The 25,786-nt window shown below is 36.9% G+C and overlaps 1 protein-coding gene, 1 long non-coding RNA gene and 1 pseudogene across 2 annotated transcripts; 1 reads left to right on the top strand and 2 right to left on the bottom strand.

The window, feature by feature from the left end:
- Positions 1-1,663: 1,663 nt before the first annotated feature.
- Positions 1,664-2,318, top strand: LOC149247310 (uncharacterized). The gene is made up of 3 exons (XR_016265622.1): positions 1,664-1,821; positions 1,948-2,030; positions 2,187-2,318. It is a non-coding gene; the product is annotated as an uncharacterized LOC149247310 (long non-coding RNA).
- A 4,470-nt stretch (positions 2,319-6,788) lies between these two features.
- On the bottom strand, positions 6,789-7,502 carry LOC149247309 (uncharacterized). Its single transcript, XM_089443838.1, has one exon. The coding sequence runs from the start codon at positions 7,500-7,502 to the stop codon at positions 6,789-6,791; it is 714 nt and encodes a 237-aa protein (XP_089299964.1).
- Positions 7,503-15,420: 7,918 nt separating this feature from the next.
- On the bottom strand, positions 15,421-16,050 carry LOC149247308 (xyloglucan endotransglucosylase protein 6 pseudogene; annotated as a pseudogene).
- Positions 16,051-25,786: the final 9,736 nt, after the last annotated feature.

Below are 25,786 nucleotides of genomic sequence, written 5' to 3'. Positions count from 1 at the left end.
TGGGGGAGAGAAAAAATTATCATTTATAAAGGAATATGTTTCCCCACGAGAATAAGTTTGCCCCTAAGAATTTAGGGAGAAGAAGCTGTTATAGAATCCATTGCTTCGTAGTCCAATGGTTGAACATACGAGGTGTTCCCCAATTCAGACTCTAATTATCGTCCGCCAAAGCCCGCGAGAGATTGAGGCTGACGAGGATTCGGTCCATAGTCATATAGCCAATTGTTTGAAAACTAAAATCCCCTTCTTACTATAACCCTAATGAATTTCCAATAACCTGAAGGATTTCCATTGACCACACATGGATCGACAGACTTGGAAGATGAACCCAAATGGGGAAAATTTCTAACTTCTCAGACCCGGGATTGAAATCGACCCACTAGGCTATTAGAAAAAGTCTTTAGCAGCCCCAGAACCAACGTTTATTTAGAAGGGTTTGAGCATCTGCATGGGAGGAGGTGGCCTAGGCGAGGAGGAAGCAACACGGGGAATAACCAAAGAGCGGGAAGAAAGTTCTTGTCTTTCGAGGAGCGAAGAGGAGGCATGGAGACCCTCCGACTGGAAAAGTGTCCGACAACGGTCATTTCTTCCATGAAGGTGATGTTTTCTAATTTGAGAAACTAACCCCACAGAGGTTGAAGGTAGAAACAGAATGTATTTAAGACACTTCTTTGATATTTGAGTTGGAGCTTATTCACTAAAGACAACTGTACGATATAAGTATTGTAGGGGTTTTCCAGGTGCTGAATTTAAATATGCAATTAAAAAATCATTTTAAATAATATAAATCAAAATTTAACCTCAATTTTTTCCGCCGAATTCCGTCACTGGAATTTCCAAAAAATCACACTAAACACAACTCCTTGTATAATTAACCTGATTTACACAATAAAATGAAATTCTCTTATATCAAATTATTAAAAATATATATATATTAAAATAATCCACCAATATAATACATGAAATATGAATATATCTCAAATATATACATTATTATCAATAATTTTTTCCTGAAGATTACTTTTCATTTAAGATGATAAATAATCCAATCAATTAATATTATCTTTATTATTAATTATATTTTCACTTATTTAAATAATTAATTTTATATTTTCACTTATTTAAATCATTAATTTTATGATAATATTGTCATATTAAAATTTATTAATAAATAATGTCTTAAAAATAGAAAGAGATAACTGAAAAGCAAACTAAATTTTATTAGAGATTTTACTATTACTCTAACCAACCTATGTAATACTCCTATCTACGGAACAGTAAATTATTTTTTTACACAGAATTAAAACTGGCATTAGTCACACGTAGAAGGAAAAGTTTTACCTGTAGTTGATGTTAATTTCTTCGGGTCTCTATGTTCCACCTGAAAAGTTTGGATAACGTATTTCTATTTTAATGTTATTGGAAAAGATTTTCTGTCGGTTCATGGTTACGGCTGGCTTTACTGCTGGAAATGATAGCTCTTAATGCCCCGCTTCGGCATTTAATTTTGCCGGCTCTTCCACGTGAATGGATGAGGTCTGGGTGTCTCTGGAAGTCGTGCCCTCGATTTTCGCCGCCTTCATTGACGGCTTGGATGATCCGATTGCCATCCAAGGGCTGCGCTGCAACAGGGGTTTCCCTCCTTGGTTATTCGATGGCGCGAGGCACCAAAACAGTTTCCCAATGTTCCACATAAGCTCTGGTGAGCCTGCTACGAACCCGTCCCGACTCTTTCATTTTGTGAGAATGCCTTCGGTCTTTCGTTCTATCGAGCAACCATCTGGAGACTGCTTTGGTTATATAGCTTGATGTTTTTCATTGGTAAGTATTACGCTGTGCTGTTTCTTTAGATATGGTATGTCCGTTTATCTTGCCTCTTACAAGTTTTTGAAGGATTTTGTTTAGTCTAGTTAATGGGTTTTATGTTGGTTTTATTTCATGGTCAAGGGCGGTGTTGTCCTGCCTCCCGCGCCTGCTCCCTGGGTCTGGTTGTCGCTACTTGGCCTCTCGGCTCTTCCGGCTCCTAACAGGTATGTTCTCTCCTTGAACGCTCATCATGGACAATTGCAAGATGGATGTCAGTTATTCATACCTCGTTGATAACAGAGGGGGTTTCTCTCCCTCGTTTCCTTGGAGCAGTCCAAGCGGCCCACGGCCTTACGTCCTTTCTTCGTTGTTTGTCACAGATAGATGGCAAGTTTGCTACGCCATACTAGTCCTGCGCCCTTCCGGCTTCAGGGATGTTGACCCCGGGTGAAGCCATGCTGAACCGAGGTTCTGGGTTTATCATTGTTTATATGCACGGACATGCCTTCGGGCTTCTCTTAAGTTGTTTGTAATTTAATCTATGTTTATGAACATGGAACGGGGTAAAGCCCTCGTGATTGCCTCTCATTTGGTTACAATGGTTTAATACAGTGTTCCTTTGCTATTTTCTTCTATTGACATGTTAAATTATAGCCCTCATGGCCTTTATAGCCCTCGTGGCCTTACTGTGTGCCATATTCCAGAATACTGGTTTAAGCTCTGCTGTGTGATGCGTTAACTGTTATAATAGTTTTGTTCTGGCATATCTCTCCAAGATTAAGGAATTGATGGCGGTTTATCTGTGGTTATCTTATTGCAGATCTTGTTTTCTTTATTTTGATAATGCACAGTCTATTACAATGAAGTATCTCTGTTGGTGTTTGTTTGACAAGTTTCTCCTTGTTGCATTCTGTAAAAGCCGCCCCGTAAGAAATACAGGGTGCCTGTTTGGCAATTCCTGGGTTGCATTAGGGCATTCGCCCACGGGCTTTTAGCCCCAGCACTCAGCTGGCTACCCAGTAAATGATTTCACGACTCTGTATTATATTTTTCTCTAAACCCTAACACCTCTACACAAAGGTCTTGTTGTTGCTTCACTGTAACGACAGCGTAAGTAATTTTCATTGAATGGTTGGTAGAAGGCACATTCATTCTCCTGTCATTTGTTTACATGCTTATATCTTTACCTACATTGCAATTTCGTTGGGATTATTTTTTTGTTGTGAATGGACAAGATGACAAGGGCTCGGTGTATTATTTCTTTTCTTAAACACTATACATCATTCACTCTGCCACTACAATTCTTTTCCCAGGTCTCCTGTAGTTGATGGACCTACTATCCGCACCTGAAATTCCTGTACTTATTTTCTGTAAATTATACTATGTTTTCACGCATTCAACTGTGCATGTGGGGTAGTCTTTTAACATTCAACCGCTGCCTACTGTGTAAGCTTCCTTTTGCCCATTTCCAGGGGTCAACCTTTTTCTTTTCAATTGCTACTGTAAGTTCATAAGTTTTCCCACCTTATACCAATGGTTTCTTTACTGTAGGTCCCTGTCGACCCTACCACCTACATTTCTTTTTAAAGGGAAGAAAAGAAAACAATAAATCTCTGCACATACTCTAACTCGGGCCACAGTAAGAAAACTCCTAAAGCAAGATAAATGTATCTCCCTACGAGTTCCTGAAATAAAAACCCCCTACATTATGAAATGTATTTCAACAGATTTTCACCAATCGTTCTGTCCTATAGGGTTCTTTTACATACCTAGAACTTGTTGACCTTTAAGATCTTGCTGATTGTCACCCAAACCTGGGTCTGCTTCAATTCACCGCCCAACCATGAGATTTGTTTTCCGAGACCAGAATCTCCCCCTTCTTGCTATACCACAGTCCTCTGCAAGTTGCTCGTATAGCGAGCAGGGCTATCTAGTCATCACCAGCCTTAGCCTCCTTGCTTTTCCTTCTTGGAATTTTTGCCTCTTTTCTCTACCTGTCACTACAGTGCAAATTTTTTTCCTCCCTCCCCTCCTTTTCTCTAGAAATTTTTCCAGTTAGGGGAGGTAATTAGGGTTGCTTGCACAACAACCGTATTTCCACCTCAAGAGGACAACTTACTCCTTGAGGATTATCTCCTTTTTGGAAACATACACATGAAAACCAATTATATTTAAATTTTAAACAAATAATAATAACATGTTCAGTTTATTTTTACCACAGTAAATAAAATATTTACATTTTATCCCGGGGCATTACATCTTCCCCCCCCTGAGATTGGACATCGTCCCGATGTCTTTCAGTCGTGAACAACTCTGGATAAGTCCTTTTCATAAGTTCTTCATCTTCCCAAGTGGCCTCATCAGGCCCAAAGTGCTGCCACTGCAATTTAACTTGGGTAATATCCTGCTTCCGCAGCGTTACTTCTCTCCGGTCGAGGATGCTCAGTGGTTCGACCCGGATTTCTCCTTCTGGTTCTACCTGCAACAAGCAACATCCTAAGTCAGTTTTCCCTTTATGGAATTTATTTAAGTCTATCTACCGGGCTATTCCTTACCTGTATATCCTGCCAGCTGATCACATGCTTAGGATCGTAAACATATTTTTTTAATACGGAAACATGAAAAACGTTGTGGACCCGTATATGACTTGGCAAGGTGAGCTGGTATGCTACTGGCCCGATTCTAGCCAAGATCTGAAAAGGTCCACAGAATTGGGGTGCTAGCTTAGCGCACCCGCTCCATTGTAAAGTGCTCTTTTTTGCTCGGATTCTTACGTACACATGATCGCCGACTTGATATTCTTTAAATCTCCTCTTCCGGTCACCGAAGTTCTTTTGCCTATCCTGCGTTGCCTTCAGATTAGCACATATCTTTTTAACCAGCTCTTCCATTTCCTTAAGCATTTCAGGTCCTAGCATCAGCTTGTCTTCTGGTCCACCCCAACTTGAGGGGGTGCGGCACTTCCACCCATATAATACTTCAAAGGGGCTCATCTGCAACGATGTATGATAACCATTATTGTACGCAAACTCAACCAAGTGTAGGTAATCCTCCCACCTATGTGGTTGCTGCATCACATATGCACTTAACATGTCCTCTAACACCTGATTCACCTGTTCAGTCTGCCTGTCAGTTTGTGGGTGGTAAGGCATGCTAAAGTTCAATTGAGTTCCCAACTCCTCGAAAAATGTTTTCCAAAAGACCAATGTAAATTTTACATCACAGTCTGATATTATTACCTTTGGTAGCCCATGCAATTTGAATATATTCTGCATGAAAATATGGGCGATCTGCACAGCTTTGTAGGTAGATTGTACCGGTATAAAATGTGCTGACTTACTTAACTTGTCCACCACCACCATGATGGAGTCGTTGTTCTTCCTTGACTTAGGCAAACCCGTTATGAAATCCATAGAAATGGTTTCCCACTTCCATTCCGGGATGGGTAATGGTTGTAATAATCCAGCAGGATGTTGGTGTTCTGCTTTAATTTGCTGGCATTCTAGACATCGTGCCAAATAATCCGCCACATCTTTCTTCATTCCCAGCCAATAATATTCTTTTCGAAGTGCAGTAATCATCTTTTGATACCCTGGGTGTCTAGCGTAATGACTCCTATGATACTCATCCAATATCAGATTTTTAATATTGTGCTGGTTAGGCACGTACAACCTTCTTTTATAATACAGCATTCCAGCAGCATCCAAAGCATAATCCGGCTATTTTTCTTTGCTGGTTGGTTGCTGTACTTGCTGTTTTATTTGCTGATAAACAACATCTTGCACGACTGCCTTTTTAATCATTTCCCCGAAGGAGCTTTTCCCTTCACTGCAAGAAATCTCATACAAGTTTTGCAACTTACGACTCAAGGCGTCCGCCACCCGATTCTCTTTTCCTTTTATATGCTTGATTTCAAAATCATAACCACTTAGGAAGTCCACCCACCGTGCTTGCCTTGCGTTTAGAGTGGGCTGGCTGAAGTAGTTTGTCAAACTGTGGTGATCTGTCAATAACAGAAATTTTCTTCCCATAAGGTAATGTCGCCACATTTTTAGGGCGTGAATCACAGCTGCCAATTCTAGATCGTAGGCAGAGTAGTTCTGCTCATGCTCCTTTAATTTTCTTGATTCGTACGCTATTACCTTCCCTTCCTGCGTCAACACCCCTCCTATTCCTTCTTTACTTGCGTCCGTGCACACCACATAGTCTTTGTTGGGATCAATTATGCTTAGAATAGGTGCGGTGGTGAGCAAGTATTTAAGTTGCTCGAAACTTCTTTGACACTTAGGGGTCCACCTAAAGGCTCTTCCCTTTTTCTGTAAGGAAGTGATGGGATAAGCTACCCTCGAAAATCCCTCCACAAACCGTCTGTAGTAGCCTGCTAACCCCATGAAGGATCGAATGTCTGCCACATCCTTGGGCACCGGCCACTCCATTATGGTCTTTATTTTTTCGGGATCCACAGCGATTCCTTCTTTAGTGATTATGTGCCCCAAATATTGTATTTTCTCCTTGAAGAAATCACATTTGCTGAACTTAGCATATAACTTGTGTTCCCGAAGGGTTTGCAATACTAACCTGAGGTGTTCCCGGTGCTCCTCCATCGTTCGAGAATAAATCAGTATATCTTCTATAAAGATCATCACAAACTTATCCAAACACTGATGGAATACGCTGTTCATCAAACACATAAAAGTTGCGGGGGCATTGGTAAATCCGAAGGGTAACACCACAAACTCGTAATAGTCGTACCTTGTTCTGAAATCTATCTTAGCTATGTCTTCCTCTTTAATTTTGATTTGGTGATACCCTGATCGCAGGTCGATCTTTGAGAAAACTGTTGCCCCTTTTACTTGGTCAAATAGTTCATCAATGCGGGGTAGAGGATACTTATTTTTGACCGTCAGTTTGTTCAGCTGCCGATAATCCATACACATGCGAAGAGTCTCGTCTTTCTTCTTAACGAACAACACCGGAGCTCCCTAGGGTGACACACTGGGGCGAATGTATTTTTTGTCCAGCAGCTCCTGCAATTGCATTTTTAACTCCATTAATTTTGGTATGCTCATTCTGTAGGGTGCTCGGGACACTGGGGCTGCTCCTGGCACCAGTTCGATGGTAAAATCTATGTCTCTTTTGGGCAGTAGGCCAGGAATCTCTTCTGGAAATACGTCTGCAAAATCTTGAACTATGGGAATGCCTTCCAATGCAGCTGTTTTGTCTTTGGAGTTGGCATAACCCACTTGAATGGCGTAAATCTGACATCCTTTTCTGATGCATTTAGCTAACTGGGAGGCTGTTATGGGCCGAATTTGCATTGGTCGCTTAATTCCCTGCATCTCTTGCTTTATTCCAAACTCATCCTTATAACTGATAGTCTTGGTTTTATAATTAATTATGGACAAGTGTTTTTCTAGCCAGTCCATACCAATCAATATATCGTACGAGCCAAGAGGAAGCACATTTAGATCTGCTGTAACTGATTGTCCTGCTATTTTTAAAGGGCAGTTCTTAACCTTAGCATTCACCAGTATTTTTGTCCCTATTGCCAACTGAACAAGCCAAGGGTCCTTAAACTTAACAGGTTGCAACTTACAATGCTCCACAATTCTAGGACTAATATAACTTAATGTTGCACCAGGGTCAATTAAAATAGTCACATCAAGGTCTAAGAGTTTACCTTCGAATTCCACCATGGTCGTCTGGTACTCCACCTAACGATCCTCAAGAGCAACGTTAATCCTCGGTAGGCTCCGTCCTACATCGTCGACTATAGATGCTTCGTAAACTTGGGAAACTTGTTCGGTTCCTTTTCGTTGAGGACAGTTTTTCACGTAATGGGGTCCACCACAGCCCCAACATTGCACTGGAGGCCTTGCTGTCCCTTCGTTGTCTATTTTCCCAGGCTGTTCCGTGGTTCTGGACTCATTAGGGGGTTTTAATCAGAGCGAATTCTTCTGCATATCCCTACTGTTCTACCCCTTGGCGTATCCTTTGCTACCTCCACCACGATTTCCTTTAGTACTACCAGCCGCCTTGTTTCTTTTCTTATCGACCCATTTCTTGCCTAGGTTTTCACCCTTCTGCTTGTTTTGTTGATAACGGATTCGAGCTTTATGAATAGTCTCATCCATTGTCTTTGGGTTGTCAAATTCGATTCTTTCCCTCATGCTCAAAGGAAGACTACTGAAAAACTTCTGCACTTTAGCCTTTTCCTCCCGAATATAAGGCACGTAACGGAGAAGTGATGTAAATCGAGTGATAAATTCGTCCATAGTTTGCTGTCCCAAACACAGGTCATGGAATTCCCTAGCTTTCTCGTCATAAAAGCACTCGGTCAGGTACCTTTCCTTGAAGAATCTTTGAAATTTATCCCAAGTGATGTTCGGTTCACTTACTCCTCTTACCATCTTAACTTCTTCCCACCACAGGGTAGCCTTTCCCTATAGTTGGAAAATGGCCAATCATGCCTTGAGGTTGGAATCGTACTCATACAGCTGGAAATATTTGTTCATATTAATCAACTATGCTTCAACTACTTCCTCCCGTTCTCCGTCAAAGTGTGGCGGTTTAATCTTACATAATTCCCCTTGTACTCTACTCGTTGTCTTTTTGAGGTCTTTCGTTCGAAAGCATTGACAGATCGCTACTCTTCCCGTCCTTCTGACTCTTTGGGTTCTGTGTGGTGATTCTTCTCTTCTAATGTTCTTTGTTGCTCGGCACTGGGATTTAGTGGGTGCTGATTCTGTTTTTCAGACAAGCTTTTTATTATCCTCTCCTGTTCCATGGTTAACTTTGCGTTGTCTTCCCGTAACCGAGCCATTTCATTTTTTAACTCTTGCACGGTCTCCAAAATTTCCAAATTTGTGTTGCGAGCCTCCTCTCCAAGCTGTACCCATAACTCGGGGTTATGCTTAGGACCCGCTGCAGGGCCCTGCCCCACCACATACCTGCGTGACGCACTATCTTCTCTTCTCATTTTATCAGCTTCTGTTTTCCCTGTACTTAACCTAAAAAAATAACAGAAGAAAGGGTCAAGCATTAAAAAGAAATTTATATATTTTTTGTTTCCTTGTCACCTGTAACTGCTCAATAGAGTCGAAAATTAATTTATATACAATTATCTGTCTATCAATTTCCAGTTTCTAGTTCCCAGAGGCCACAGTTTTCGTCCCCTGGCTCTGATACCGCCTGTAATACTCCTATCTATGGAAGAATAAAATTTTTTTTTACACAAAATTAAAACTGGCATTAGTCACACGTACAAGGAAAGGTTTTACGTGTAGTTGATGTTAATTTCTTTCGGTCTCTATGTTCCACCTGAAAAGTTTGGATAACGTATTTCTATTTTAACGTTACTGGAAAAGATTTTCTGTCAGTTCATGGTTATGGCTAGCTTTACTGCTGGCAGTGACAGCGCTTAATACTCGGCTTCGGCATTTAATTTTGCCGGCTCTTCCACGTGAAGGGATGAGGTCTGGGTGTCTCTGGAAGTTGCGCCCTCGATTTTCGCTGCCCTCATCGACGACTTGGATGATCTGATTGCCATCCAAGGGTTGTGCTGCAACAAGGGTTTCCCTCCTTGGTTATTCGATGGCGCAAGGCACCAAAACAGGTTTCCAATGTTCCACAGAAGCTCTGGCGAGCCTGCTACGAACCCATCCCGACTCTTTCGTTCTGTGAGAATGCCTCCGGTCTTTCGTTCTATCGAGCAACCACCTGGAGACTGCTTTGGTTATACAGCTTGATGTTTTTCATTGGTAAGTGTTACGCTGTGCTATTTCTTTACATATGGTATGTCCGTTTATCTTGCCTCTTACAAGTTTTTGAAGGATTTTGTTCAGTCTAGTTAATGGGTTTTATGTTGGTTTTATTTCATGGTCGAGGGCGGTGCTGTCCTGCCTCCTGCGCCTTCTCCCTGGGTCTAGTCATCGCTACTTGGCCTCTCGGCTCTTCTAGCTCCTAACATATATGTTATCTCCTTGAACGCTCATCATGGACAATTGCAAGATGGATGTCAGTTATTCATATTTCGTTGATAACAGAGAGGGGTGGGGTGGGTTTCTCTCCCTCGTTTCCTTGGAGCAGTCCAAGTGGCCCACGACCTTACGTCCTTTCTTCACTGTTTGTCACAGATAGATGGCAAGTTTGCTATGCCATACTAGTCCTGCACCCTTCCGACTTCAGGGATGTTGACCCCGGGTGAAGCCATGCTGAACCGAGGTTCTGGGTTATCATTGCTTATATGCACGAACATGCCTTTGGGCTTCTCTTAAGTTGTTTGTATTTTAATTTTCTGTTTATGAACATGGAACAGGGTAAAGCCCTGGTGATTGCCTCTCATTTGGTTACAATGGTTTAATACAGTGTTCCTTTGCTATTTTCTTCTATTTGACATGTTAAATTATAGCCCTCGTGGCCTTTATAGCCCTCGCGGCCTTACTGTGTGCCATATTCCAGAATACTGGTTTAAGCTCTGCTGTGTGATGCGTTAACTGTTATAATAGTTTTGTTCTGGCATATCTCTCCAAGATTAAGGAATTGATGGCTATTTATCTGTGGTTATCTTATTGCAGATCTTGTTTTCTTTATTTTGATAATGCGAAGTATCTCTGTTGGTGTTTGCTTGACAAGTTTCTCCTTGTTGCATTCTGTAAAAGCCGCCCCGTAAGAAATACAGGGTGCTTGTTTGGCAATTCTTGGGTTGCATGAGGGCATTCGCCCATGGGCTTTTAGCCCCAGCACTCGGCTGGCTACCCAGTAAATGATTTCACGACTCTGTATTATATTTTTCTCTAAACCCTAACACCTCTACATAGAGGTCTCGTTGCTACTTCACTGTAATGGCAGCGTAAGTAATTTTCATTGAATGGTTGGTAGAAGGCACATTCATTCTCCTGTCATTTGTTTACATGCTTATATCTTTACCAACATTGCAATTTCGTTGGGATTATTTTTTTGTTGTGAATGGATAAGATGACAAGGGCTCGATGTATTATTTCTTTTCTTAAACACTATACATCATTCACTCTGCCACTACAGTTCTTTTCTCCGGGCTCCTGTAATTGATGGTCCTACTATCCGCACCTGAAATCCCTGTACTTATTTTCTGTAAATTATACTACGTTTTCACGCATTCAACTGTGCATGTGGGGTAGTTTATTAACATTCAACCACTGCCTACTATGTAAGCTTCCTTTTGCCCATTCCCAGGGGTCAACCTTTTGCTTTTCAATTTCTACTATAAGTTCATAAGTTTTCCCACCTTATACCAATGGTTTCTTTACTGTAGGTCCCTATCGACCCTACGACCTACATTTCTTTTTAAAGGGAAGAAAAGAACACAATAAATCTTTGCACATACTCTAACTCGGGCCACAGTAAGAAAACTCCTAAAGAAAGATAAATGCATCTCCCTACGAGTTCCTGAAATAAAAACCCCCTACATTATGAAATGTATTTCAATAGATTTTCACCAATCGTTCTGTCCTATAGGATTCTTTTACGTACCTGGAACTTGCTGACCTTTAAGATCTTGCTGATTGTCACCCAAACCTGGGTCTGCTTCAATTCACCGCTCAACCATGAGATTTGTCTTTCGAGACCAAAATCTCCCCCTTGCTTCTTGCTATACCGCAGTCCTCCGCAAGTTTCTCGTATAGCGAGCAGGGCTATCTGGTCATCACTAGACTTAGCCTCTTTGCTTTTCCTTCTTGGAAATTTTGCCTCTTTTCTTTGCCTGTCACTACAGCGCAGATTTTTTTCCTCCCTCCCCTCATTTTCTCTGGAAACTTTTCCAGTTAGGGTTGCTTGCACAGCAACCATCTCTCCACCTCAAGAGGACAACTTCCTCCTTGAGGATTATCTCCTTTTTGGAAACATACACATGAAAATCAATTATATTTAAATTTTAAACAAATAATAATAACAAGTTCAGTTTATTTTTACCACAATAAATAAAATATTTACATTTTATCGAGGGGCATTACAACCTACTTACAGAATGAAGAAATTCCATTTGTATAAGAATGTAGTTTACCGACCAATTGCATATGAAGGGAAAGTAGGGAAACTACGAAACTTCATCTCCATCATTAAGAGTATTTATTTTTCCTTTTACACCGTTTGAGCGTTCTCTCACCCTTTTATTTTCGGAGTTCTTTATTTTGGGAATTATTTGAAATTTAATATTTTTATAAATTTATAAATTTAATATATTTTTATGAAATTTTATAGTAAGGATTTATTGAAAAATTAGGAGCATTTATTTTAAAGCTTCATAAGAAAAAAGTCAAATATTTCAAGCAGATAAAGAAGCAATCTGTCTCATAAACTATTTTTAACTTAATAAACATTAAAATATTTTTCTACTAAATTAAATAACATCTCTCAAACCCACTTATTAATTCTAGTACAACAGTACCTTTGTTGATTTTTTCCATGGTCGTGTATCGTTGGTTGAAAGGTCTAGCTCCTTCCACCGAAATAATTTCCATGTTGATCCAAAATTTTACACAAACAATAATGAGAAACCTCACTCAACCAAAACTTCTAAGTGATCTAGCTCATCCCTTCCTCGGAAATAAATACTAGTTAATCCAAGATTTCACGCAAACAACAATCGGAAGTCTAACTCAACCTAAAGTATTAACTGCTTGCCAGCCCTACAAGGCAATATCTTTTTAAAAACTATTGCGCCTGCTTTTTTAGTATAAGTAACACAGATTCCCTAAACCAACAATAAGTTACGTAGTGTACGATTGCCTTGGAAATTAGATTGTTCCTGAAATGGCTCGTCAACAACCAATGTTTGCACCTGTTTTTATGTATAAATAACACAGATTCCTTAAAACCAACCATGTTACATCGTCTACCATGGTTGGAAATTAGATTGTTCCTGAAATGGCTCGTCAACAACCAATGATTGCACCTGTTTTTATGTATAAATAACACACAGATTCCTTAAAACCAACCATGTTACATCGTCTACCATGGTATTAAGCATTTAGTTTTGTTTTGATCGTACATTAGTTTGTTTTTTTGACTGTGCATTAATTTGTGTTTGACAAAAAATTTATGTGGTTTATTCATAGTTTAATTTTGTAAAATAATTTTTTGTTTTTTTATTATTTTATTTAAATCTATTTATTTGTAAGGTAATTAGTTGAGATCTTATTATGAATTGTTTAGTAACTTTATCGTCTACCATGGTATTAAGCATTTAGTTTTGTTTTGATTGTACATTAGTTTGTTTTTTGACTATGCATTAATTTGTGTTTGACAAAAAATTTATGTGGTTTATTCATAGTTTAATTTTGTAAAATAATTTTTTGTTTTTTTATTATTTTATTTAAATCTATTTATTTGTAAGGTAATTAGTTGAGATCTTATTATGAGTTGTTTAGTAACTTCAATTTCTATTAGTTACTAATTTTTTATTTTTACTTTTATTTCTTTTTTATTTAACTTTTTGATTTTGATTTTTTTCTTTTTTCAATTATTCCATTTTTGTGACTTTTACTTTTTTCTCCATATTTGAATTTAAGATGATTTATTATTATATTAAAAATATATTTCAATAATATTTAATTATAAACTTATATATACATTAATATCAAATAAAACACATAAATATATATAAAATACACACACATATATATTATAGTGTATAAAAGTTAATATAAACAATATTAGTTAATAGCATTTCTTAATTTTTGATGATGGCATTTAACAGTATAGTGTTTAGAATAAAAACATTTTCGGAAGAAATCACATCAGAAGAATTAGGTCAACGCCTTTGGAACCAACCTATGTGGTTCATCATCAGGACAAGATGAAGAATCAGATCTATGTTTGACTGGGCGAAGAAAAACCTAGAAAAATGAGAAGCCAATTTTAGTTAGTTAGATTAGAAATTTTTTTATTACTATTTATTTTATTATTGTTATTATTATTATTTTTTAATATAAGTAAACTAAGAGTCAAATAATAGATATTATTTTAATGGAATTTAAACTAATAGTCAAAGGGTAGAATAATAATTGCTAATAGGTAGTTTATCAATTAGATAAATTTTAACTAATCTAAAAACTAACATAGTGGTAAAATAAACATATATATTTTTTATTTTTTTAATATAAGTAAACTAAGAGTCAAATAATAGATATTATTTTAATGGAATTTAAACTAATAGTTAAAGGGTAAAATAATAATTGCAATAATTGCTAATAAGTATATTATCAATTAGATAGATTTTAACTAATCTAAAATTAACATAGTGGTAAAATAAACATTTTTTATTACTAATACTTTATTAAATAAATAAACCTTCTTGAATATTTATATAAATAAATATATTAACCCAAAAAAAACTAACATAGTGATAAAATAAATAAATATATATAATATATAGTTATTATTTATTTATTTCATAAATAAGCATTCTCTAATATTTATATTTTATTATTATTTATTTATTTAATTTATAAACATTTTTTAATAAATAAATATATGTATTAAAACCATAAAAATGATGAATTTAAATATATTTAAATAAATAATAATAATAATAATAATAAAATTTCCAATCTAACTAACTAAAAATGGCTTCTCATTTTTCTAGGTTTTCCTAATTCTTGTGATATGTCTTCCGAAAATGTTTTTATTCAAAATATAGATCACCAAAGCTTAAATTCTAATAATATAGTGTTTAACTAATTGTTTTATTTTTATTATAAAATCTTTGTCTATTATTTTTTAGTTTAATTAAACTATATTTAAATTAAGTGACAAGTACTCATTACTATATAACTCTTGTTAAATTAATGAGACTAATCATATTTTTATTATGTGATTTTAAATATCATGAATATAAATAATCATGCTAATGCAAACGTACTAATCGTATTTTTACCCGTTAAACATGTTGCTACTTTGAATGTACTCGTGAATGGTCATGCTAATGCAAATGGCTCTCATGACAGTTTTTTGTTGCTTTTTTATATGCAAAGTTAAAAACGAGTTGTTTTAGAAGCTTTTCCGAAATTAATTGTCATGAGAACCCTTTGATGATTTAATACATTTGAAATTGGTTTGAGAAGTTCAAATTGGTTGGAGAAGATAAACTTCTCATGATGGGAACCACCGGATGAATTAATACATATGTCATTTGCGTTAAGAGGGCAAAAAATTTAACGGCTTTCAATTTCTGTTTAAAGTGAAAAAAGAACCAAAATCAAAATTCAGAGCGAAAAGAAATACCAATTTCGTAAATTCTCCTTTCGTCCTTTCTGCACATGCAGTTACAACGGCCTTCTTTTATATATATAAATATTGAAAACAGATGCTTTTACAGGAGGGAAGGTTTATCTGGTTTAAAAAAGAAAATAATTAGTGCAAAAGGCGAGGTGTTTTGATTGGCTCCCGTGGAGGGCGGCATTTCCAAGACAACATGATAAGTAAAAGCAAACAAAATTTTGCCATTTGGAAGTCCATTTGTATTCTCAGATTGATACAACGTTTGCCCACGCTGAGACGACAGAAAAACTAGTTCTTTGGTACGTCTTCATTCAAGCGCGGACCATAGTGTAATATTTATTATTATGAAACGTGTTTGATAGATTAAGCATTAAATGCACATTCAGCTGGAGTCGTAGAAAACCGTCCGGACGTATCGTGACAGTAATCGTAAGTCATGTAATTTTTGCGAACCCAATCAAGTTTCCCCACTTGAGATTCATCTAGGCTTTGAAATTCTGGTTGTTCCCACCAATTGTTGGCACAGGGAAGAGATGAATTAGATGGCGCGCTGCATCCATTCACTTCAAATGATTGATAAAAGGCCACAAAGGGAGCTTTACTCCAATCTATTTTAACTCTTCCTCCATCAGTGGCCCAGTTTTCCCCGTTCCAAAGGGAGGAGAGGATCCTCATGGGTCGACTATTCGGATATGGGATACCCGCAGTTTCTTCATTGTTCTTGAACACCCTGATGGGGATAGAATCAACCCAAAATCTGCTCACAATATGCAAAATATACATATATTACAATACAAACAAAGACTAGAAATAAATTCATGATCTGTTTCAGTTATAAGGAATAAGCACGTACACGATTTGATTGTGGTTCCAAAGAATTGAATAGTTATGGAAGTCCGCCGTGGGATCAAACCACAGATTCAATCTTTGTTCTCTATTCCCAACGCCATTCGCAAAGACGTCGGTTGCCTCTGACTCGGCGCCCATTTGCCCCGCTGGTGTCGTATTCCTTTTTTATTTTCTATTGGTCGAATTGATTTGAAAACCGAACACTCTTCGCTGTAAACACCGCCGTCTCAAATAGTTTCAGCAGAGTTGCCGACTTGCCATTGTGAAGGTGATAAGAAAGCGAGAAGATTTTAAGGCTGACTCATCTTGTAGTAATAGTGTAATTTCAGCGATAACTATATATAAATGAGTGTTTTATATCGTTAAATATTTAGCCAAATCAATTTCAGCATTTATTAAATTTAAAGATGTTATGAACTGAACTGGGAATTTATATTTCGAAGCAAAAAAATATACAACCGTTTTTATTATTAAAGATGGTATACACGAGGGAAGAGATATCTCTTAAGCTATAATATATATATTAAAAATTATGTTTTAAATGTGTTTTTTTATGTTATTAGATATTTAGTTATTTTAATTTCTTTTGTTTATCAAATAAGGATGATAATTTGATTATTAAATTAAATACATACTCTTAACTAATAAGCCTACTCAAGTTTTTATATATATTAAAATTTATTTTTTAAAAATATTTTAATTACACAAAAAAATTGTTATAAATATTAATTCTTATCAATATTAACTTTAATAATAAATTAATTATATCTATATATTAAAATTAAACCTTCACATTCCCATCAACCTCCTCATTCTTAAACCATGCAAAGAGATTACCATTCTACTCCTATATGTTAAATATCAAAAATAAAAAAATTAATAAAAACTATAATGACAAGACAATGAAACACACTAACAAGAGAAATTTTCATTTTAGGTAAATCTGATTGCAACCGAAAGATTTGACTTTTGAATTTTGAATTTTTAAAGATTTTCATTTTAAGTAAATCTGATTACAACGGAAAGATTTGACCTTTAAGTTTTTCAATTTCTAAAGACTCATATTAATCCGATCACCATCTTATTATTTTAAAATTATCTCTTATTTATATTTTATTTTTTAAAATATTATTATGTAATTATATATTATATATTATATTTAATAATAATGTAAATTATTTTTTTGAAAAACAAAATAAAAAATCATAAAAAATAATTAAAAATTTATAATTTTAATTTTTCCGTACCATCTAATTTAAATTAAAAATTAACATACCAAACTTTATTAAAATAATAATTCTACATACCAAACTTTATTAAAATAATAATTCTACATCTGCATTGTAACTTACATTCCAACTCCATTCTACTCCTATGTGTTAAATATCAAAAATAAAAAATTTAATAAAAACTATAATGAGAAGACAATGAAACACACTAACAAGAGAAATTTTCATTTTAGGTAAATCTGATTGCAACCGAAAGATTTGACTTTTGAATTTTTAATTTTTAAAGATTTTCATTTTAAGTAAATCTGATTACAACGGAAAGATTTGACCTTTAAATTTTTCAATTTCTAAAGACTCATATTAATCCGATCATCATCTTATTATTTTTAAAATCTTATTTATATTTTATTTTTTAAAATTTTATTATGTAACTATATATTATATTTAATAATAATGTAAATTATTTTTTTGAAAAACAAAATTAAAAAATCATAAAAAATAATTAAAAATTTATAATTTTGAATTTTCCGTACCATCTAATTTAAATTATAAATTAACATATCCAACTTTATTAAAATAATAATTCTACATACCAAACTTTATTAAAATAATAATTCTACATTTACATTGCAACTTACATTCCAACTCCATTATAATGATGGGTTTTGGGAAAACTCTTTAATATAATCACACGCATAAATGTAAATGCAACGAAATAACGCATGCATCTTCTTTGATTATTCACGGGAAAAATAAATACAATTCGTTCTTGTAGAACAAGCTTTTTCCAATAATGCAATAAGTCTGATTTTTTATGAGATACTTTTTCATTATAAAGTTTCTATGAATCAATTTTTAAATTAGCCAACATGTTTTTTTGGTAATCGACGTATTTATATTAGTTTTTTAAGAATGGATTACATTTATGTAGAAATTTCTCTCTTCTCCTGTTTTTACTTCCATTGGATTTGTTAGGTAAGAGAGTAGTGCAAAATTTAAAAACATAAAATCTGCTTTTACACGAACCTAAAGGCATATTAGTTTTATTGCCCAAAACACAGATAATATAAAAAAACTAGCAACAACTATACTACATTGAAGAATTTATTGCTTGAGTGTTTCTAGGGACACCAAGATGACCATGCCCCTCATGAACATGAAAATTGATATGATTCAGCCTCGCTTCGATTTCATCTGGCCTTTTACAGGACTTGGGCAAGATGCAATGAAGTAAAGCGGGGCATTCGAGAGTTGCAAGTCATTGATGTAGGCTATAAGCTCATTTCTATCAGCATACCTTTGCTCAATGTGGAGAATGTCCAAACTTGCATGGATATCACGCAGTTGTTTGGCAATTGATTCTAGCATCAGAGGTTGCACCACGCTCCTTGGCGACGTGGCACTGTCCTAGGCTATCTCCCCCTCTGGCACCATGCCCTCCCTTTCTCGCTCCTTCACCCGCTCGGCCCAGTCCCCAAGTTGTCTGCAACGGCCAGTACCATGCTGAGCCCTCCCTTGTTGTCTCAACATGACGATAATCCAATCCAAGTTTAGTGCAGTTAACCCCTCTCATCCTCTAGTCATGTTGAGAAGAAGGGTTACTCCCACCCTAAAACAAAGAACTAATGAGCCTCACCCTCAAATTCGAAGTGTCTTCACCCCAACTCTCCAAGAGAGTGCCTTCACTAGGATGCTTCGAACCCAAAAGCCACCCGACACTCCAACCCCGGCATTGCCACGCTCCTCCTTGTTGCTTCTGAGAAGCACTGACACCACCAGGGAGGTTGGTTGAGGGGGTCCAGGACTGCAGAATAACTAGAGGCCACCAATAAGAAAAGGAAGGGAGATTGAAATGACGTATCAAAATGTTAACACCAAAACAACAATTACCTCTGAAGCAGAACATACTCACCTATAGGTAGAATTCAATGATGACACCCTCTGGAATATAGTTACAATCACCATCACCAGGATCCTAAACTGTTTTCACCTTCGCAAGGACTAGGTACCCAACAACCTCATACTGCCCTTGAACAATTCCTCTCGCTCTAGTTAAGCCCACACCAGTGGGAATGCATAGGTTGAATGCCTATGCACACTCAACTACCTCAATCCCTTTAACCCACTCTCCCAAAATTAGCAAACAAATGCAACACCAAATGGTGAATTAACGGTTTTTATTAGTTCAAGCCACCTTCTCGATGCTTCTTCTCCACTTGCACCACTTGGGGTGGCCTCCTATTTTACCATCACAACGTATCATGCCATTTGGTTGGAATTTCCTAAGACCAAGCTCCGTACCTCATACCCATTCGTCACCCACACACTTGTCACCTTACACACCCCCATCGGGGAAGAGTTGTCCTGATTGATCATCTTGCCCATGTTCTCTAGGTCCTAGGGAGGTAAATATGGAGGCTAGCCCAAGGAAAATTTGTGATGTGAGTCTATAAGCCCCCAATTGGCTATCCAATCCACCACTACATTGTTTTTTCGTCTGCTATGAGAGGTGATTGCATAGGGAAATGATAGAAGAAGCTCTCTTATCTGAATTTCCTGGGTTTCCAATCGCAATGTCTCAATCACCTTTGATGATGGGGTGCCTTTCAACATTTTTTGTGTCTCTTAGACCACCATTGTTTAGCCCCCTGTAATTTGGATTTTTGAAATCTCCAATTATCTTGTTAGCATCAGAACTTTTTTGAGAGCTATGAATTCGGCTATGTTATTCGTTGTTGAAACCTAATACCCATCATAGATCCCAAGGGGATTTCCTGTCAAATTCCTAAAGATGCCACCATATCCTACTGGACCTTGATTTCCTTTTGATGCTCCATTGAAGTTAATCTTCACAAATCATTCTAGAGGGGTACTTGTTCCTGTGACCTTCAGAGCTTTGGTGGACCTGACATCGATGAAGATAAAATTAGGCATGCTAGGATCAAGATTTCCTCCCCATTTGCTTTCCAATCGTCTTCTGCCTAGTTCCCTGCTAGTATTGACTCTCGTATTTTTTTTTTTATGGTATTCCAAATGAATAGTCAGGGAGTGATCAAATCTTTGAAGATGAGCTTGTTTTTTCCTTTCCATATATTACAAAGAAGAAATCCAAGTACCAACACCTAAGCTCAATTGACAATAGGATTTTTGAAGAAGGACATTCTCCATTGCATGATCGTTTCCCTAATATTGTTCCTTGATCGATCTGTGTGTCCAAAGGTTTCTTCCAAACAAAGCCACAAAGTTTCACTTCCTGAGTAATAATTTAGTATATTACCAATGGATTTATCTTGAGTTTGAAATATCATACATCTAGATGGGCTGATGTAACCTTTTTGTAGGAGATGCTCCAGATTTAGTATACGTCTTCACCCCACCAACCAAAGGAAATGAGCTACCTTTAGCCATATATTGTAACACCATATGTTGTGCCATAAGGGATATTTTGGGAGGGAAACAAAACTTGCTGCAAGGTGGTAGGCTTCTTTATTTTATAACATACCTTTATACCTGTATCCCCATCTCAATCCATCAACTCCTTCCTCGATTGGGATAAAACAGTTCCAAAGCACGTTATTGAATATTGTCAAGTTTTGAATTTCATCTCTCGTATGCCATTCCACCTTTGATTTCTAACTTCCTCATTCATCCTGTAGACTTGGTGGTTTCTAATAATCTCTCATTGAATGGGCATTTTGAGTGTGTAGGAATGCTTTAATAGTGTTCAATTATGTGCTTTTATCTAGTATAAGGAGTTGTTGCCAAGAATGTTCCCAGAAGCATTAGTTCCATCATGGATCTCCTAGAAGAAGTTCTCTTTAATGATATTGCTATCCCTCTTTGCTAGATTCCATAAGACTGATCCCATTGGGAAGTCCCTTGATTGGATATTTTCTGATCGAGAGTAATTTTGACCATAAATTTTGTCCCAGATCCTTTTCCACAATTCTAAGCCCCCTTGTAGCCAAGGCCACCACAATTTGTTTCCCATCACCTTGCTCAACAACTCTGGATCATGAAGACCCAGTCCTCCACGGAGCCTAGGTAAACTGATCTTGTCCCATGAGACTAAGGCCGATTTCTTATTAGAATCAGTTACCTACCAAAGAAATCTCGTGTGGGTTGCTACATTTTCATAATATATTCTCCTTCAGGACAGGAGGACAAATAGTTGATAGATTGAGATTGCTTGAAGGACTAGTTTTAATAATGTTGCTCAACTTGCTAAATTGAGGGTTTTGAAGGTCCATTTTGTAGTATTTTGGAGAGATTACTACATACTTCCTTCCAGAAGGAGATCCTTAAGGGTTGGCCACAAGTGGAATCCCAAAGTACTTAGTTGGTAAGGAATCAATTTGAAATCCCATCAAGTGAGGAAAATAATTTTGAATCGGTATTCGGGTGTTGAAAATGTATAAGTTGGGTTTTGGTTATTGATTAACATATTTGATGCTTCTTGAAAGTCCTCCAGAATTGAAATGATGGTTCTCTTTTCCCACATAGATGGTTCTCCAAAGAGATAATTGGCATCTACAAATTGTTGATTCATTGTTCTTAGATATGTATTAGGTACTTTCAACCCTCTGATCCTACCTGAATGCACTATAGCATCCAAGGATTTGCCTAGCCCTCCTACTGCTATAATGAACATGAAAGGAGAAAGAGGATCCCCTTGATGCAAACCTATAGATGATATGAAGGTGCTCATTGGATATCCATTGAGGAGAATACAATATAAAGATGTGGATATAGACAAATTGATTTATCTAATCAATTGTCCTGAGAACCCAAACACCACCAATGTATGGGTGAGGAACACCGAATTCATTCTATCATAGGCTTTGGATAGGTTGAGTTTCACCAACATCCCCTAATTCCTCTAGCTCTTCAGAAAATGAATTTTCTCTTGCGTCGTTATGATTCCATTGATGATTTGTCTTCCCGCCACAAATCCAAATATTTTTGTGTAAGAGTGAAATTTCTTGGAAGGTGTACCAAAAACAATTCACTGAAGTCACTAGGTGACAAGTGACCCTAACAACAATTTATGGCTACTTACGCTTTAGATATTCAATAAAAAGTGGAAAAACTTGCAACAAAAATAACATATATGATACAAAACAATAAACAACAATATAGATATCCAATGCAATAACCCAAATGGAAAGAATTTAAGATGAATAAATTCTTTTGTTGATGACACCTGGTGAAGAAAATCTACAAAAAGGGTCTGTGAATCCCCCTCCATGGGATGGGTCCTTTGATGTCCTTGATGCTTCAGTAATCGATCTTCTCTCTCAATATGTGAAAAACCTAGAACAATGTGGAGAACTCAAATGGGAGCTCAAAAGAAAAGAGACGATAATGGTGACAATGATAATGATCATGGTGAAGAATGAATGGAAAACCCTCCTGTTTATAACAAGGTACTGAGTTAATCTCGAAAATGGAGAATAAGAAAATAATGTTGACCAAATCAAGACCTAACCGCTAGGAATACTTTATTGTATTTTTTGGAGAGGGAAAAGATATTTAAAATGGTCAAATATCTTTATTTAGAAATAATTAACAAATAAAATGATTTATTAATTATTTCGCGAGGATTAAGAATGGTGTGAAATTGAAATAATTATTAAATAATGATTTAACAATTATTCCAATAATGGAAATAAGGAATAATAAATAAATAGTTATTTATTTAATTATTCCTAGGATATTTAGTCAAATGTGACAAGGAATAATTATCAAACAATTATTTAATAATTATTCTCAGAGAAAATTAAATAAATAATGATTTATTCAATTATTGTCATGGGGTTTTAATTTTATTTTAATTAGAAAATAATTTAATAAAAATGGTTTACTAAATAATTTCCTATGGTGAAAGTGATTTTACTATGGTAAGCTTAATCCTACATGGTGTACTTCGATCCACCTAGTTAGAAATGGCTAGGTGATTATTTTTGGTGATAACAGATTTCCCCCAAACATATGACTGTTTGGAGAAAATCATATGACTGAAGTACATTGTAGGTTACACTTCCACGAGACACCAAAGGGGAGTCAGAGGGAGAGAGAGAGAGAGATAGCTAAAGCAATGCAAGGAAGGACATAAATGACTGCGTACAAATAATAATGGTGAGTTCAACAATGTGGGGCTAAGCTAAATTGTACATGATACATGATATGCTGGCATTAATGGGCTAGAAAATAATACAATGGATCCCATATACATAATGTGCCTGGAAAGACAAGCAAGGACTGGATATAATAATATCTGAGTACATGCGACATATTGTCCCTCAAGCTCACATGGTGAGGGGGGATGACAATTGAAGAAGCCCTACTAAATAGGAAGGGATTTGAAGATCTGAATGGATAATATGAAGGAGACATGCATGCTACGGGCACTGCAAGTGGGTGAAACCGAACCCATCAGATCTCTAGAACAACATCTGAGGCTCGATTAACATATGTGGTCATCTAGGCATGTAGGGGGATACCTGAAGGGCCACCCCTTCATGAGGTCGGGAACATCTCACGCACACCTAGGAATCACTGGTACGATCATCTGGATCACTGAACCATCAAGTGTACAATTCTCAATTGTGCGATATGGAGTTGGCGTCGAGCACGTGAGAAACGACCAAGTCAAAGGGCATTAATGATTCCCTTTGCTTGATCTAAGGCACCAAACAAAGATGAAAGTTGAAACCAAGGTACATTATCCTCTAGACCACTCTTTTGGAATAAATGTGCTAAAGTCGATAGAAGAGGGCCTGCCAAAGTTAAGCGAATAAGGAATCCTTAACAAAGGCACGAGGTATCATAGTAGAGTGACTAATGCACTGAAACCATGGATGATGATGGAGGAAAACAAGATAAGTGGTGGATTGATGACTTCCCTTGTCATAGCATGATATGTATGGTTGACTTGGTAGTGACTGACTCGATTCTGGAGGGGATGATCAATGACTTAAATGGGGGTTTTAGAAAAGACGAAGTAGTATAGATGGAGGCCAAATATGAATATAATGAGATGGATGCGACAAAGATATGTACGGAATACTGTAATTGGACTCAAGGGGAATCGTAGCAGACTCCATAGGTATAAAGATGACTCATCGTAGATGCTCTGAACAAGCGTGACTCAATGATGCTGCCACATGGGGGAGGCCTAGAGGGGACCATAAAAACATGAGTAAATGATGGTTACTCATGAAAAAAAATTCATGTGAGTTAACCAATTCAAAGGTAAAGTGGTACAAGAGTACAGGTGGTTCAAATGAGGAAATTCGATTTTAAGAGGAGGCAAAGTGAGACCTCATGGAAAAAATGGCTTCTTTGTGATGTTTCAAATTACCAAAAACAAAGGGAGACCCATTATAAAATTCGGTGAGAGATTTCCAACGGTGTTGACGATTCATCAAGCAGAGCTACGGTTTGGTCGCAATAGGTGATGAAAAAACTAGGGTTTTCCTATAAATGGGTTTTTTCTCGTAGATCCAATTCATTTGCATAGTGAGCTATGGAGAATTTGGAGAGGAGGAGAAGGCCCTAAATCTTGTGGAGATCATAGCGGAAAATATGACCATCAGAATCAGGATCTGCAAGTTGGAGTTAGGTGGCCTAACCTTACTCATCATTTTTGGTGGATTAGACTTTCAGATTGTGGGGGACCCTTGCTCATCCTCATAGTCAAAACACACTTTTGGGGGGTGGTTTTGCGTTTTGGAACGTAGGAATTGCACCCATAAGTGCATCCAATGTAGTTTTGAGGGAAAAAAAATGCATTCTGTGCTAAGAGGAAAAGCAGGATTGGTGGTCTATGGTGAGCATAAGCTAAGTAGTAGACATGCATGCCTTTGACTTTGAGTTGAAAAACATAATGGTATTTTGTAGGTATGGCAGAGCTAAGGGTTGCATGGTGAGAACAAGATTTGGAACCCCTCCAACAATGTAAACTTTGAAACGGGAACTATAAACTCAAAACGGGAACTCTGGCCAAAAAACCCCAAAAAAACATCAAAAACAGTGCTAAAAACGAAAAGTGTGTATATTGGAACGATGTTTTTTTTTTAGGTGTCAATTTTGAACGTGTTTTAAAAATGGCAGTGACTACGAAATTTACTACGAAATTTTCGTGCAAAATATAGCTTCAAAACGAAAGTGTTGATACTGGAATAATGATTTTTTTTTTTAGGGTCAATTTTCAAACTTTTTAAAAAATGCTAATAAAACCAATTTTTTATGTCTCAAACAGTTAAATTTTAAGAAAAAAACACATTAATGTTTCTGGTAGAATATCATTTTTCTTTCCTAAGTATAAATTTAACATGTTTTCAACCACAACATGCTAGATACAAAAGAAATTGAAAATTTTTCAACTATAAAACTAAAAAAACATGACATTATGAACAAATTATATCACTGACACTGCGCCCACCCCCCGAACCCCCGCCCAACTGTACCCTTCCCCAGCCCCCATCCACCCCTACCCCTGTGCCCTACCCCTACCCCCCCCACTCCTTACACCCTACCCGCGCCCTACCGTTACCCCCCCCCCCCTCGCCCACACCCTACCCCCCACCTTACCCTCCCCCCTCCCAACCCCCTACCCTTAACCGCCCCCCTACCCCCACCCC

The sequence above is a fragment of the Pinus tabuliformis genome, chromosome 7, assembly GCF_031772625.1.
Source record: "Pinus tabuliformis cultivar Carrire ecotype Pingquan chromosome 7, CPIR1, whole genome shotgun sequence".
In the NCBI taxonomy this organism is placed as follows: domain Eukaryota; kingdom Viridiplantae; phylum Streptophyta; class Pinopsida; order Pinales; family Pinaceae; genus Pinus; species Pinus tabuliformis.
Note: the sequence above shows the minus strand (reverse complement) of the source record. Positions and strands in the feature narration are given on the sequence as shown.

Bases quoted from the DNA above. Each gene is read 5' to 3' on its own strand.
- LOC149247309 (XM_089443838.1), bottom strand. From the start codon at position 7,502: ATGGTGGAATTCGAAGGTAAACTCTTAGACCTTGATGTGACTATTTTA.